The sequence below is a fragment of the Mya arenaria genome, chromosome 2, assembly GCF_026914265.1.
Source record: "Mya arenaria isolate MELC-2E11 chromosome 2, ASM2691426v1".
Taxonomy (NCBI): Eukaryota; Metazoa; Mollusca; class Bivalvia; order Myida; family Myidae; genus Mya; species Mya arenaria.
Window position 1 is genome coordinate 54242600 of NC_069123.1, and position 16587 is coordinate 54259186.

Below are 16587 nucleotides of genomic sequence, written 5' to 3' on the forward strand. Positions count from 1 at the left end.
TGATGTCATTAAACTGAGCCAATGGTGAAAAAAACTGGTGAAAAAAGAAAACCTTTTCTTGAAGTCTTAATTAAAACTTTCTGTTCGAAAATGGCCCTTTAAAAAGATGCAAAATATAGCTAGAAAAATTGATGAAATTTGAGATAGTTATAGACTGAGAAGCAAATGCAGTAAAGTACTTGAAATAGCGGCAGGCTATGAAAGACGAATAAATATTGTGCCATATTGATTAACAAGTTCTGGTGATATTGTTTACCAGGAATTGAATCAACCCCTTTTAAAGATAGAATGGTTGGCTTTTATTGTAAGTATAATTTGAAAATAACCAGGCCACAGAACTGCACAACTGGATGTTTGTGGCTCACACTAATATTGTCCAGTCCCTTCTAGAAGAGCTTGTTCCACAAAGTGAAATATAGCCTGTTACCCTAACCCTAGTTCACATGATGTCTAGGGTCAGTACATTTCATGGTGATAATGAGCATGAGACAAAAAATATTCATATGCTGCCAAAGGTTGGCGCATAGTTAACACACTGACACAACTTTGTCTTCGCAATAACTTGTGTTATTCTTGATGGGATTTCATTTAAACTTCCAAGAATTGTAGAGAATTATGGGAAAGTGTGACACACAATTCATACTAATTCAAAGATCAAGGTCACATTTGGACGTCCTAATGCAAAGTGGATTTCATAGCATGCTGAATAATGTCCTTTCCATAATGTTTTAACTATTGGTGGAAATGTTATCAATTTTCACAGTACTGTAGAGAACAATGTGAATGTGTGTTGCATAAGATTCATGCTGTTATTGGCAAGTTTAAGGTCATACTTGGATGTCAATGTTGTGGCTCAGCAAAATCTAAAAGCTCTACTATTAAAGTAATATGAGAGCTATACTACTCGCCCAGGTGAAGGGCATCACACCTTTGTTAAGGCTTTACATGTTAGCACATTTCAGCAACTTTTAAGTCTTGATAAATTGAAAACTAAGATTTTGCATGTAAAAGGACTGCAAAGTGCCATGGAAGGTGCATCGCACTCAAAAATTGTGCTATTAATCTCAAAAGATCAAGTCAATGTTGTTCACTATGGACTTCATAGCAAAACTTCTTGTCTCAGCCATGACATTATTATTCATGGCAATTCAAACTTTACAGAATTGTACAATACCATGGTAAGGCGTGTTTCATACAAGATTTGTTCTTTTATCTCATAGGTCAAGTTTATACTGGTCATAGACTTTCATTGAAACAATTTACAATTTTATTATCAAAAACATGCTTTAACATTTAATCTTACTACTTAAAAGTCTCAATGTGTTAAAGACTACCTCCGAACTGAAGTAACATCTATTCACAAACATAATATTTTGTTCATGAATTTCATAAACTCAGCAGAAATAGTCTATACCACGGACCTTATTACATGTGTAATGGTATACAAACTATACATACAATTTTTTCATACAATATTAAATTCAAGCACTTCAAAAACACAACGTCATGATTTTCATACCATACATTAATACGATTTCACATAAAAATATAATTGGCATTAATTCATAACCATAATATTGATAAACAAAACCTGAGCCAAAAGACGTATTTGAAAAAGGTGAAGCAACAATGTAAGTCATCTTAAAAGGATTTTAATACTTAAAATCCCAGTTCATAAAAAATGGCATTAATTTACATGGCAGTGTCTGCTGAACTTAACCATGGTAGCAATTCTAAATTGCTCTGCTGGATATTACCATGGTAGGAATTATACAAGGTTCAGCTCAATATCATCATGGTAATAATAGTATATTGTTCTGCTTGTACCATGGTTGCAATTAGATATTGTCCAACTTGATATTGCCATGGTAGTTATTCTACATGGATCTGCTCAATGGGCAATGTTCATGGTCCAGTGTAAACATTTACAAGATTTATTTCCATGGATTACAATTTAAACTAAACTATCCAGGTGGAAATACACACTAATTATTTATTTAAAAGGACTTCCCTTGGCCTGCAACAATAACTACACGCTGTTCTTTGGAGAAACCTTATGGATAGTATTTACTACTACTATACTGATCATAAATAGGCATGTATTTACTTCCTAATATTACCGTAAAAGGTTTAACAGAAATATATTCCAATAACTATACATTCATGTCAAAAATATTATTGCCTGAATTGAATGTATCAATATTTTTTAAAACTTTGAAGATAAAACTTTGTCCCGGTTAAGGTAAGGGAATAACAATAAATACAAACAACCATGAAACAAAATAACATTGTCTTCACTATGACTTGGGTAAATTTGACCTCTGGATGGCCTCTCTGACCATGTCAAGGTTTGCAATGTCTCCTATCTTCATTTCATTATGCTGGAATAAGACACCCTGATCTCCTGGCCCCACCACAAACACGGCTGCAACAAATTGAAAACAAGTGTCATATATAAATAATATACATGTATATACAAGCTATCGAGACATTTGATAATGATTACAAAGGATTAAGAGTAACCTTTCTTTTGATGAAATTGCTACTACCTTTTAATTTTATTAATCATTTATTTATTCTTTTACCCCAATTTGCAAACCTATTCTTCTATAATTCCTACCAAAAAATTGAAAAAATCAAGATGTGGAATTTGTTCACAACAAATTGAAAACCTTGATAAAGCTGAGTGTACACAAGCCATGTTAATATTTCATCTACTGTTTGTGGATGAGTGCCTCCAAAAAGTATTTTACACCATACTGACAAAGAAGTTACCTCCCAGCAGTCGACCCTCTCCTTTCAAATTGCCTGGGACGCCTTTTTGCCAGATACTGAACACTTGCCACAGTGACTCGTAGTTAAAAATTCCAGGAATGTTCATCCATCGCTCGTGTGGACCATAAAATCGGCGCTGAAGTAAAATTTCCTAAACAATCAATAGCTCTAATTCTTTTCATTGACCTACAAAAACTACAATTTATTTTTGGTAAAAAAAAGTTAAGCTTTAAACTTGTTTTATTTGCAAAATTGCCTTCACTGAAATTGTTTACTCTGTAGAAGTTTTCATTTGTATGGTTGTCATTTCATTGGAACTAATTCACTAAAATAATATCAACACGAAACGTTAGCAATATGTTGCATAATTAATACATACTGGTAAAATATGGACTGAACAGCTAAAACAAAGTAACATGTACATCCAAGTATGTTTACAATGGACAATGCCTTGAGTAATCTGTATGCATGAATACCTCAAGGTCCAGATAGACATCTCCCTTGATGAAGGGTTTGAAGTCGTCTGCACCGAACGCCTCATGGACCACAGCATGCAGGCGGACACCGCGGGCCTCCATCTCCGGTAGGAGAGACGACAGGCCCTCAGCTTCCTGAAATACAGGCAAAAATCAAGGTATAATCCTAAGACACTTGCAAATGGATAATTGACTCAGATATTTTATAAACCTGAGAAGAATGTAAATAATGTTGTGACAGAATGTTTGGATTTGAGTGTAGCTTGGTCTAAGAAAATACATGAGTATGTTCAACATACCAGGTAATATGATATATTCTTAGGAAATGACAAAAATCTTAGGAATCACTTACCGCCCTACACAAAGATCATCCAGGCCTTCGGACAGCCATTATAACTGCCCCACGATTACTCCAGAGTTCACTTGCCTAAATTGAAACAAATAATCATTATTTGGGAAGAAATAACAACATAAAACTAATACAAAAGGTGCGTAAGACATGTATACACATGTACATCATCTCATGTATATTATAAGTATGCAAAATGCAAATAACTACTTACACTAAAGTTACGTTTCTGTTCATCCAATGATTGTAGTTTGCTTTCTGCCAGATACTGCAGAGAGGCTGCTTGGGGTTTGGTAACCATGGTGGCTGCCAGGTTGCAGATGATGGAAGCACCAGCCCCAACAGCTGCTAGACCCATAAACAGTTTTGGCAGGCCCATACTGCCTGCAAGTGGGTTACTGGGTGTTAACACTCAGTCCTAAAAGTAAAACCATTTATGTATATTTCTAAATGAAGTTTACTCATAAGAAAATATATTTGATAAAAAAATAACAGATCTGGATGATACTTACTGAAAAAGCAACATATTTCTGAGTTCTACTTTCCAACTTGCTAAGGCTTTACCATGTTATATATGTAAGTATGGTATATATTAGATTTCACCTTGTTATCAATCTACACTCAGAGAGGCTCTTTAGTCGAATTAGTGTGGCAAGAAGGAAAATAGTCCACCTAAATGGCCGTCAACCAGTCTTTTGACAATTTTTAGACTATGGCAGACTGGTGACAGCGTTACAGGGATACACATGAAATGTCAAAATAATAAAAAAGTATCCCTGATCGCTCATTGTTACAGGGATACACATGAAATGTCAAAATAATAAAAAAGTATCCCTGATCGCTCATTGTTACAGGGATACACATGAAATGTCAAAATAATAAAAAAGTATCCCTGATCGCTCATTATTGTAGCTAGAAGGAAAAGAGCTCCTGCAATTACATTTGCAGAAGTATCCTAAATTATGACCTGCACTAGAAATATTCGTTGAGGCAAGGGAGGCGCATCTCCCCAACCGCAATAATGGCCTACCGTAAGAAAACTGTTTCTGACAAAATGGTAGAAAGAGTATGCATAGAATACACAATTTAAAATGCACCAATTTAGTATAATATATACAGTATTCCTTTTGGTTTTTGCACAGTTGACAAAAGCATATTCTGTATTATGTTTTCCTAGCATAACTATCCTATCTACACATACATTAAAACATACGCTAGGAAAACAGTTCTGTGGGTTTTGGGGAGGGGTTGGTGGAGGGCACATATCTCCAGCTGCATCCCAAAGTTATCGATACCCTTGTAGTCTCTGAGTCAAAATCTCGACTGCCCCTGACACGTTTCCAGACTGTGACCTAAATGCATGCATTTTTTCTTAATTCTTAAATGCGACAATTTACTGTATAGTTATTTGATGGAAGAGAGTGACCTCTTGTGGGCATCATATTTCTAAAATACATATGATACAAAAAAATTATAAAACAAGAACAACTTTGATACCTGATAAATTTAAACTTAAAAGCAAAATGATGACGAGTAAAACGTTTTTAAAATCTGTATTAAGACTGCGAGCTGACAATTGTTTATAATACTTACCCGTTAATCACTTTAATATTAACACACTCTGCCCTTTCCTGAAATCCACCGTGGAATGGATGTTAAAGTCTATACTGTACACAAGCAACAGCGATAAGGTACTAGCATCTCTGACATTAAACTCTATACACTTACAAGTTAATGTCGTAAAACATTTCAACATAATTTTCAACACGATTTCTTATTTTTTAAATGATATTGAAGATAAAAAAAAATGACATTTAGATTATGCATTAGAACAAAATTGTATTTTTAATTTGACACGCAAATATCACATCTGTGCAAAAAAAACGGGAACCGAAGTGGACATTTTTCAACGGCTAGAAGCAAATTCCGGCAGACTTAACAAACTTAGAACAGATTTTTAAATCTTTTATCAGATCAAATTTTAACTATTGTCCTATCATTTTGCACTATTGTGTAGTAAGAAAAACATTGAAAAAATAGAAAACTTCAATACAGGGCCCTTCTTATGAAGTTATGTACAGTCTCATAGTTTAATAATTTTAACTCATATCAATTTAATCCGTATATATACCAGTACAGTTTAAGCTACGCAAACATATAGTTAATATTCCTATACAGTAGGGTAAGAACTTCCACATACAATATATGTCAAAAAATAAATTTCCTGTTACATGTGTCGTTTTAACTAAAGCTGTACATAGTTTTATAAAAATGTATAAGCTACTTGTGCTTTACATTGCTGTCTACCATTATTTCTTTTCGGTGTAATCATGGCAGTTGTATCTCATGTACAATTCATCAAGAACATTTTTAGCTGTATGTCTATTTATTTTCATTGTTTTTTAAGTAGTTTTACCTGCTTGTAGACTTCTTGTACACTGCTCAATACTTGATGTGCTGTGGTAGTATTGTATAGTGTAAATATTAATGTCTTAGCTAAATCGGAAGCGCTTATGCTTCAAAGTTATCAGACCCTTTGCGCCTAATCTCCATTTACAGTTTTTACCATGCTCAACTCTATATTTATCCTGCATTTAATTTCATTCTGAAAGTACATTTTACTTCTCATTTGTCAAAATTACTCAGATATATCATATGTCTCCAATGCCATGTGCTTTGCAATGTCTTTTGTACTTTTTCGCAATCAGCTTTTGTATTGATCGAAATTAGATATATTTGCATTTTTAGATTTTAGTTAAAAAAATCACTGAATATCAATTCAAACATAAGCATAACGTCTGAATAATCTTGTAAGCATATTTTAATAAACACATTTGTTAGTCACATGTGTTATATTTTATTATTCTCGTATGTTTATAATGCTCTAGATATCTATTTAGAATCGATTTATTTATAATTAATCATATGATATCGTTTATATCTGAACTTTTTTGCTAATTCTATTTAATTATATACTTATTTTAATGCATTTATTATCTTCCAGATTCTGTGTTGCATTATTGATATGGTATTTGTTTTGCACTTTGTCGGAAAATAGCTGCGCGAGCCAATATTGTAAGTATATGTATATATACGGCGTTAACTACATTTACTTGTATCTTGACTCTACAAAATTATTAATTGGATGCTTTAACTATCTACCTGTAGACATACATTGGACTAATATATATTCACACTTAGACATATTCAGCCGCGCCATTGATGTTATTACATTAAAATTCGTCTTGTCATTATTTATGCATCAGTCAATTGTAACCACGCCTCCCCCCCCCCCACGGACCCGACACTACGGGGCCACATTAAATGTAAAAACACGGCCCATATCCCCGATATACCCTCGGACCTTGGGGGCCGTGTATGTCCACAATGGAGCAGTCAACTGGCGGCAGTCAACATTTCGCCGGTTTACTTTACACCATTACCTTATATTTGTATAGTCTATTGTCTGACAGATTATTGTATAGAGAGCAACGTTAACGTCCGGGGTAAAGCTTACATAATATTATATAGGACATTGCTTAGGCAAAAAAAAAATGGTTCGGTAAGAGTTACATCCTTTTCAAAATACGTAGGGTAGGTAGGCTTTTTTATTAGGCTTTATATGAGAAAATTATCTTCATCATTGAAGAATGGTGTTAAAGAAACTTCTGTTACAGCGTTCAATGTTTTAAACTACAGTACATATTAAAACTCACATATTTACACCGCAACTTCTATTCCTTAAATTAAACATGAAAAACCTAATGTCAAGTGGTTAACAAATCTCGATGCGGTGATAAAGCTACTGTAGTGAACGTTCAGGGATACATTTTAATAATTTTACTGGTGACATGTGGTCACGGTACATGCATCCCTGTCTCGAGAATCGTTCAAAGACTTAATGATGCCCATTTAGCCTAACCTTACTGTAGGTGGTGACCACGCCATACATTGTTTAGAAACCAGGAGAAAAAATGTCAGCGCCAAGTGAGATGATACGTTTTCTACATCGCCCATTCCAGCGCCCAATTTTCCTTGTACATAATTAATGCGCAAGTCAATTGTAACCACGCCCCCCCCCGGTCCGGGGATTAGCGGGGACTTTGACTTCGGTCCAGCCAAGCCCGGGTAAACTGCTAGCAAAATCCCCGTCAAATGCCCCCTAACCCCATGGACCCCGTTGGAAATAAGCTTTTGTACTTGTGCAAATCTTTACGGGTTATCCTGTGCAATGTACGTCATTTATTATGTTAAACTTTATTTGGTAAAACTTTATTTGGTAATAAATTCGATAGCTTTATCATTAACACTAGAAGTAATTCTTGTTTTAGTAGATCTAGTATTATGTATCTCATGTTAAACTTTCTGTGATATAACTTATTAGGACTCTAAATATCAGGCAAATACAATATGTGATATATCTTATATTGATGTAAAATGTACTGTTATTGACATAATGCACGAATAAAACTACTACTACTACTACTACTACCCCAGGAACCCAAGATAAGGCCCATTCCCCGCTATTTTTGACGCGAAGACAAAACCACCGCATGCATGGAAGGTAAAAACACGGTCCATTTCCGAGCCCGGCAATCCCCGGTATACCCCTGGACCTGGGGGCGTGGTTGTATATATATATGTAAAGATCACTTCTTTCAATAAGCAGACGGAGCTGATGATCACAGAACTTCGTTATAAGATCATCAGGGCCAATTGTTGCATATTTGATGCTTAAAAGTTCTAAATGTATTTTGTTTTGTAAAAAACATGTTAGTCGCAAATTATCATATATACTTTATACTGTGGAACATATCCTTCGTTAATGATTGATATTTTATAAAATTACCATCCTTGATTGTCATTGAACATACATTCCAAACACAAAATACCCGATTACCGTCGGCCATATATTTGCGAATGAAAATAAATCCTGACTAAAGTCAATTTTATTTCAATGATATATATCGAAAGCATATAATAACTCCGGCATTTTATAAAGTATCCTCGGCAATTCTCAAGAAGAAGACGCATTAACACAATGACACTTTACCTATATAATAAGCTCATTCATAAAACAGGCCCATATGGCGTCAAAAGGTTAACGTGTTTTCTGATGATTTTGCACGTGCATTTCAAGTTATGAAAGCACATTTAAACTCACTATTTATGCAATTTCTTTTAATAATGGATAAACATATCTAGAAAACACTCCCCAAACTATGCTGTCCGTTTAGTCTAATAGTAAATGATATATCGAAATACATGAAAACACACTCAAAATGACTGCAAAATGCATATGAACATCACGCATGGGTGTCATTGATCCCAGGAGCTGATCCAGGAATCGACTCGACGCTAGAGGGGATGTAACACAGGGAATAAACCTTTTGAATTGCGCCCTTTCCTCAGAACCCAAATTTATTGATTTAAAGTGTTGGCAAGGGGGTTTAAGAGTATTTTCCCAAGAAAATGGCGCATTTTGCGCGTATATTACCTTTTTCTACTATATTGAAATAAAAAGTAAAAAACAAGTAGTGGATCTGTATGAAAACAAACAAATCGTCTAACGGTTGTGTACATACACGTGGTCTTTTGTGGAGAAAGCATGCCCAGATATTTTCTTTTTGGAGTATGCTGTTAAAATAAATGTGATCCTGTTTTTAAAGAACGATGCATTAAGTATTGAGTTTGAATGTTCTTTCGTAGATGTGCACTTTTCTCTCTTTGTAGAGCTTGTTCAGAACATGCTCTGCTTCTTCTGGGGCTGTCATATGTGCATTTTCTAGGTATTTTCGAATGATATCAACTTACGGTTTATATAACCCCTTCTTGTCCATCTAATTTTGCGTTCTGGCTGGTAACGAAACATGTTATGCCCATCGAGATCGAAAACATTAAAATGGTCAATTACTGAGAGAGGGGACAAACTGCAGTTGGTCTAATAGAGCCATCATTTCAAAGGATGGGTTATTGTGGATTGTTAAAACATTACGGTTGGTAATCAAAGTTATTCTCTAAACAGATTTGGCATGTAGGAAAACAACTAAACACACAGTTACCGAATTGGGTGATGTGTCTGACACAGTGTTAGTCTGTGGATTGGGTTTGTACGTTAATTTTAGGACGTCATCGCTCAATTTATGGGTGTTGGTCGCAATGTGAGCAGATACATACAAGTTCATAGTGCACACGTTTAAGGTGCGCCAGTGTATATTTCTGATACACGGGAGCCCATTTAATGTCCTGCCCGTAAGACGATTAGTTGTTTAGTGAGACGGGGAATCGAAACGAAAGCGTCTTAGCCAACAGTCAAAAATGAATACACAAGACTACCAGGGTCCACTACTTGTGCCCGTAGCAAAAAAATCCTGTTATATATTTCAAACAATAAAAAAACACACCACAAAACCATTTACCCGCAGAACAGCGTGCTTTGTTTATCCACTGTATCTGCTTAATGCGGAGAACATTGGAAACAAGTTATATCAAATTTAGTTTCAGAGTGGACACGAAACGAGTTACATATGACACTATAGGAAAACACGTGTATTTTGGTGTTGCTGGCGACACCAGGGAGTAAAGTTTAGGGTGTTGTTCGCGACAACAGGGAATAATAATAATAATATAATTATCTATATTTGGTAAACATTTTGTGATAATTCATTTATATTAGCTTCGGTCCATCACCATTTCACCTAATAAGAGCCGTCGTAAGACAGCGCGCTCGACTACGCCGCTTTGACTTAGAATACAATAACGATGTAATAATACCAAGTTTGGTCTCTTTATGTAAAACCCAACTAAAATTATTCGATACATAAGGTGACTTTGATGCTGCCCTCCCACCAGCCCGCCCAAACAATGACGCAAGTCATTCAAATAACTTGATTTCCCATTATGAAAATGTGGTTAAGAATATACAAATATGCCTTTCAAGGGAAATTTAAAAAAAAAATCAAAAAAATCATTTAATTTTTATTTAGGCTGTTTCTTGTTGTAAGATGGTCGTAAATAATTTTGAATTTTATTAAGTGCATTTAATGAACGGTATAAAAGTTTTTTTTATTAAAATCCCAACTTGCCCTTAACCTTTACTTGCCTAAAACTTTAACCTAAGTCCATCAGGGGCCATAACTTGTATTAAGGATATGGAGTTATGTAACTTCATTGGGTAATGGTCCTGAACAATTGTGTGAAGTATTAAGTCAAATTGAATGAAGGGTATAGAAGTTATTAAACAATATCACAACCTGCCCTAAAACTTTAACCTAAGTTCCATAGTCAATCAGGGGCCATAATTTGTATAAAAGATCATATGGAGTTATCTTACCTCATTATGTGATGGCTCTGAACATCTGTGTGAAGTATTAAGTCAATTGATTGAATGGTATTGGAGTTTAAAGTGAAAATCCCAACTTGCCCTAAAACTTTAACCTGCCCTAAAACTTTAACCTAAGTCAATCAGGTGCCATAACTTGTTTTTAGGATACTATGGAGTTATGTAACCTCATTGTGTGATGGTTCTGAACAACTGTGTGAAGTATTAAGTCAATTGAACAAAGGATATAGAAGTTATTAATAAATATTCCAACTTGCCTTAAAACTTTAAACTAAGTTCCATAGTCAATCAGGGGCCATAATATGTGTAAAGAATAATATGGAGTTATCTAACCTCATCATGTGATGGCCCTGAACAACTGCGTGGAGTATTAAGTCAATTGAATATAGGGTATTGGACTTATAAGTGAAAATCCCAACTTGCCCTAAAACTTTAACCAGACGCCGACGCCGACGCTGGGGCGAGTAGTATAGCCCACCTATTCTTCGAATAGTCGAGCTAAAAACGGACACTAAATTATTACTACATGACATAACAAAAACAATATTTTATGGGATAAAATAATTGATAATCAACGAAGCTTGCGACCTTAAACTTTGACCTAGATACACATAGTCTTTCTGTGACGAATATTTCAACTTTCACATATCAATTTTTGGTTGGCCAGTTACCATGGTTACGCACATGAAACAAGTACTGTGAAAGTGACCTTGACCTTGGATGAACATACCTCGGTTATCTTCGTGATGTGGTTATTATCCCCCGCCGAATCGAAGATTTCGGGAGGGGGATATTGTTTTGGCGTTGTCCGTCAGTCATTCCCCGTCCGTCCGTCCTTCCGTCCGTCCGGTTTCATATCTTGGTAGGCATTGATCAGAAAATGTTCAAACTTGGTCAGAATGTTCCCCTTGATCATATCTCGACCTATTTAAAAGTGGGTCACATGAGGTCAAAAACTAGGTCACTAGGTCAAATCTTAGGAACATACTAGAGGCATTATACATGGTCAAATATTCATGAAACTTTATCAGAATGTTTTCCTTGGTGAACTCTTGGTCGTAAATAAAACTGGGTCACATATGATCGAAAATTAGGTCACTAGGTCAAATCTTAGAAAAATCTTCTCCAGAACCATATCATGGTAATGATTGGTCAAGTTATGTTCAAAATTGGTCATGATGTCCCCTTGATGAAATATGGACCACTTAAAAAAGTAGGTCACATGGGGTCAAAAACTAGGTCAGTAGGTCAAATCTTAGAAAAATCTTTGGAACATAATAGAAGCATTATACATGGTCAAATATTTATAGAACTTAATCAGAATGTTTTCCTTGATGAAATCTTGGACTTATTTAAAACTGGGTCAATTATGATTGAAAATTAGGTCACAAGGTCAAATCTTAGATTTTTTTTGTCTGGAATGGAAATGATTGGTCGGATTATGTTCAAACTTGATCATGATGTACCCCTTGATAAAATATGGACCGCTTGCAAAAGTGGGGCATATGGGGTCAAAAATTAGGTCACTAGGTTTTTTAGAAAAATCTTTGAAACACATTAGAAGCAATATGTATGGTCTTATATTCATGAAACTTGATCAGACTGTTTTCCTTGATGAACTCTTGGACATGTTTTAAACCGGGTCACATGTGATTAGAAATTAGGTCACTAGGTCAAATCTTTCAAAAATCTTGTCCGAAACTATTTGATGGTGGTGATTGGTCTGATTAAAATCAAACATGGTCAGAATGTTCTCTTAGGTTGAATTTTGACTGCGTTTTAAAAGTGGATTAATGGGTCAAAAACTAGGTCACTAGGTCATATCTTGCAAAAATCTTTGGAACACTCTAGAGGCAATACATCTGCTCTATTTTCCATGAAACTTAATCAGAATGCCTCGATGAAATCTTGGAATAGTTTCAAACTAGTAGGTCATGTGGGGTCAAAAATGAGGTCACTGAGTCAAATCTTAAAAAAAACCTTGTGGACACTCTAGAGGCTGTATTTTTTGCATATATCTGGACCAATCTTCATGAAACTTGATCAGAATGTTTGCCTTGATGAAATCTTAGATTACTTTGGAACTGGGTAGCATGGAGTCATAAACTAGGTTTCTTGGTCAATTCTAAATGTTATATATATATACAATAACTTTTTTTAATTCAAACAGTTGCAATCAAACTCAAACATATATATATATATTTCATCAACAACTGATTTCCATTCCTTGACTCAGCCCAATCAGGCAGGGGATATCAATTCAACGAATTTGCTTGTAATAGATATGCAACATCTGTACCTATATATGCCGTTCTTAAAAAGATGTGTTTGCAGTGTTTCAACAAAAGCTTTTCTCGGATTAGACTAAGTAACAACATTTACAATAGAACTTACTCCAATTGTTCTGCTTACTCCATGTGTAAAAATTTGTGTCTACCTTTCTTACCACTCCACTTTTTAAAGGTTGGCCTAAAATATATACAGTTTGATTGGCCGTTATTACAGAGTGGACATGAAATGAGTGGGTTCAGTAACATGGCTATGAATGACTGACGGACGTAGCGACAGACGAAGAAAAGAATGCAGCTATAGTCCCGAATCTTGGACTGAGGATGACAATTAGGGGACTCTCAAACCCATGTGTGAAACCACTGACACAACCATACACACATACTTGAAATTAAATTTATTTGGCATAGATAAAACCTAACTCTAGACAGAGTTTAACGAGTTATCACAAAATGTAACAGCAATTCCATACCTCATTACTATTTGAGGTATCAGACAGTATAAAGGCCAAATAAAAGCAATGTTTAGGTTCATTGGTACAGCCTCATCCCTTATCTAAATCGAAATGTTCAATTTAAACTGTTTTAGACTCCAAAAAGTAGTTTTGAAGGAAAAGAAGAAAGTTTCATTTAAATATATCACTCAATTTTAATTAATGAGAATTGTTGAAAAGACATAAAAAATAGAAATAATTAGCATAATTAAATAAAAAGTCTCTTTTTTTATTCTTCAGATGAATAATAACAATTTTATGAGGATTGCATGCGAGACAGTATTAAGACTTAATACAAATTGGTATGACTGTCTTGCAGGAAATGCTCAGGAAATTAACTGCATAATGAAAAAATATTCTCAAAGTTCCGCAATTCTTCAATTGAAATTAAATGAATAATATGGGTGTGTTGAACTGTGTTCACATAAGTCTTATCTCGTCAATCCTTTGTACAAACATGTAAGTCATGTACCATAAAAATAACATCACTGTGTAGCACAACGAACACACTGTATGTTAAAACCAACATTGTCTAAGGCACTGCCATCAAGAGGCTGCTATCTTTGAGAGAGGATCTTCAAGGTATGTTGCCAATGCCTTTGCCTGGAATGGAGATTAGAACAGGAGGTGGCACTGAGACCAACAATCATCACTGCAACGCAGTTCCATTGTAAAACCAACAAAATGCAAGTCTGTCAAGTATAAATCTGAGACATAATTTTTTTTACATCAAGTGTCAGACCCTGACACATTAATACCATATGATATTTACAATTTAATATGTTATTTTTTATTAATTTTATGGTGTGTGCAATATAATTTAATAATGTAAACATGAATGCACCCACCTTTGCTTTCAGCATTCCAAACCCCACATTTTCCTTGCAACATAAGCATAACAGCAGGTTGGCAACTTTAGTTATTGCCACCTTTCCTTCCTGCAAATGAAAACACATAATATTTTCAGGGAAAATAAATTTTAAGAGAAAACATCAGGCACCAGAAACTTTTTACATGATGACCTTGAACTTGACCTGAGGAACGTGTGCTGTAGATTTGTTTTTTCATAAAACAGGAATATCCAAAGATCTTCACAATAAACAAACATATTAAAAAAAGAAGTCCATAATATGCATCAACATTACACAAATCAAGACTGAGTTTTCAATGAAACCAATGTCCATATTCATGAAATCTTTATCAATAACTGGACCTTGGTGATTTCTTACTTAATTTTATGATCCAATGAACCCAAACATTTCACTCAATTACTTTTAATAATGTTTTGGAGTAGAATATTGTCTCCAATCACTTTAAAAGGATCTTTTTATCAATTAAATATCATTTAAGTAAACATATTGGTACTGTACACTGTAAAACTAGACTATTTCCTTCATTACCTGACAATCTAACAGAACAAACTGCAGTTTATCATCTGAGAAAGCCACAGCCCCTGATTTCTGGTAGGTGTTCCAAATGTTGCTGGCTATAGCAGCAGTCACTGCAGCATCTTTGTCACCATACCCGGAGTAAGCAAGGAGGGCCCCTTCATTGTTCAATAATCTAAAAAAAATCTAAAAGTTGATTTATTGGAATTTAGAAGGCTGATCTGAACCTGGATACATCCCTCTTGTAATGGTTAATGTGCAAATAATCTTATTATAACTTAAAAAATGTAGAAGAAATTGAGAATTATAAACTTCATATGAACAGCATCATCGTGCACTGTCGCTGTGTGAAGGTGTGAAAAACTCCCTCTAGATCTACCGTAAGGCAGCTGCCAATAGTACAAACTGATGCAATGACAGTGTTGTTCGTAACCTTGTACCATGTATTTGAAATATTTCAATTAGGTATTGAGAATATTTAAGGGGGTACAATATATTGCTGTTCCTTATACAATGGCATCGACAACAAATAATTCAATAAAAGACGTCAAAACAAATATGGCAGCTGCTGATTTTGACAAGTATCGTGGCTGCCAATTTTGACATTTTTTTCAATAAGTCTTTTTCTTGAATATTTTTTGCGTGCATCCTATTAACCATAGCGTCCTTTAGGCTTAACACAATGATTTATGGTATTCAGTGTACCCATATGCATGGTCAAAATGCAAGCTGTATATAAAAATTATACAATTAATTATGATGGAGAGCATGTGTCTATGTGTCTGTTCATTCTTGATATTTAATTGTTACATTATCTTGAAGTAACATTTGAAAGCATGTACACTACATTTAACTTTTGTGAAATACTTGTATCCTTTTATTCTAAAACTAAAAAAAGAAACACTGAAATATATGTTTTTTAAAAAATGTAAACTTCTGGTTGCTTTTTCAAGAAAAATATGGCTAATATTTAACTAAAATGATGTTTTTTATGCATTTTATATCTAACATTTTGTCATGGGCAACTCCTTCACAGTACCACACAGGCAAATAATATTTGGTTGAACAGTTGAAGTGAAGCCAAAACAAACTTTAAATTCCAACCATTTATAAAAAAAACTATATGATTTCAGTGTGCGTCAACTTCTAGAAATGACTCTAAAATGCACATTATAATGACCAGATACCATATGAAATATATGGGACAAATAACTCCCAGCGAACATTATAATCTCAACAATTGATAGGACTTATTTGAATAGGATATACACAAAACGCACCGGTATTATTAGAATGTAAGTTTTATTGCGGACAAAACACACTCACAGAGTACTTTGAACACCTCCAGAGTTCGCCTGGCTTAAAATCTGTGTTAGTGCTTTAGGTTTAAGCATGTTAAAGCCGAAATATAAAGAGATGCAATAATATTTATCTGTATATTTCTCAACCGGCTACTTCCGCATCATGTGATATTA

At 34.6% G+C, this 16587-nt stretch overlaps 2 protein-coding genes across 2 annotated transcripts; both read right to left on the reverse strand.

The window, feature by feature from the left end:
• Positions 1–1253: 1253 nt before the first annotated feature.
• LOC128245974 (peroxiredoxin-like 2A) lies at positions 1254–5286 on the reverse strand. Its single transcript, XM_052964191.1, has 6 exons — positions 5194–5286; positions 3815–4018; positions 3604–3678; positions 3252–3386; positions 2776–2911; positions 1254–2425 (listed from the first exon to the last, which is right to left on the reverse strand). Exons 2-6 carry the CDS (start codon positions 3977–3979, stop codon positions 2298–2300), a joined length of 639 nt encoding a protein of 212 aa, XP_052820151.1. The 5' UTR covers positions 3980–4018; positions 5194–5286; the 3' UTR covers positions 1254–2297.
• Positions 5287–13613: 8327 nt separating this feature from the next.
• LOC128219087 (ragulator complex protein LAMTOR2-like) lies at positions 13614–16586 on the reverse strand. Its single transcript, XM_052926909.1, has 4 exons — positions 16439–16586; positions 15125–15287; positions 14573–14662; positions 13614–14327 (listed from the first exon to the last, which is right to left on the reverse strand). The coding sequence occupies exons 1-4, from the start codon at positions 16504–16506 to the stop codon at positions 14271–14273; spliced, it is 378 nt and encodes a 125-aa protein (XP_052782869.1). The 5' UTR covers positions 16507–16586; the 3' UTR covers positions 13614–14270.
• Between the last annotated feature and the right edge of the window lies 1 nt (position 16587).

Excerpts from the sequence above, each read along its gene's own strand:
- LOC128219087 (XM_052926909.1), bottom strand. The coding sequence starts at position 16,506 with ATGCTTAAACCTAAAGCACTAACACAGATTTTAAGCCAGGCGAACTCT. Across the intron at positions 14,663-15,124 it reads TTGTTCTGTTAGATTGTCAG|GAAGGAAAGGTGGCAATAAC; the intron begins GTAATGAAGGAA and ends TTTCATTTGCAG. Across the intron at positions 14,328-14,572 it reads TTGGAATGCTGAAAGCAAAG|GCAAAGGCATTGGCAACATA; the intron begins GTGGGTGCATTC and ends TCTCCATTCCAG.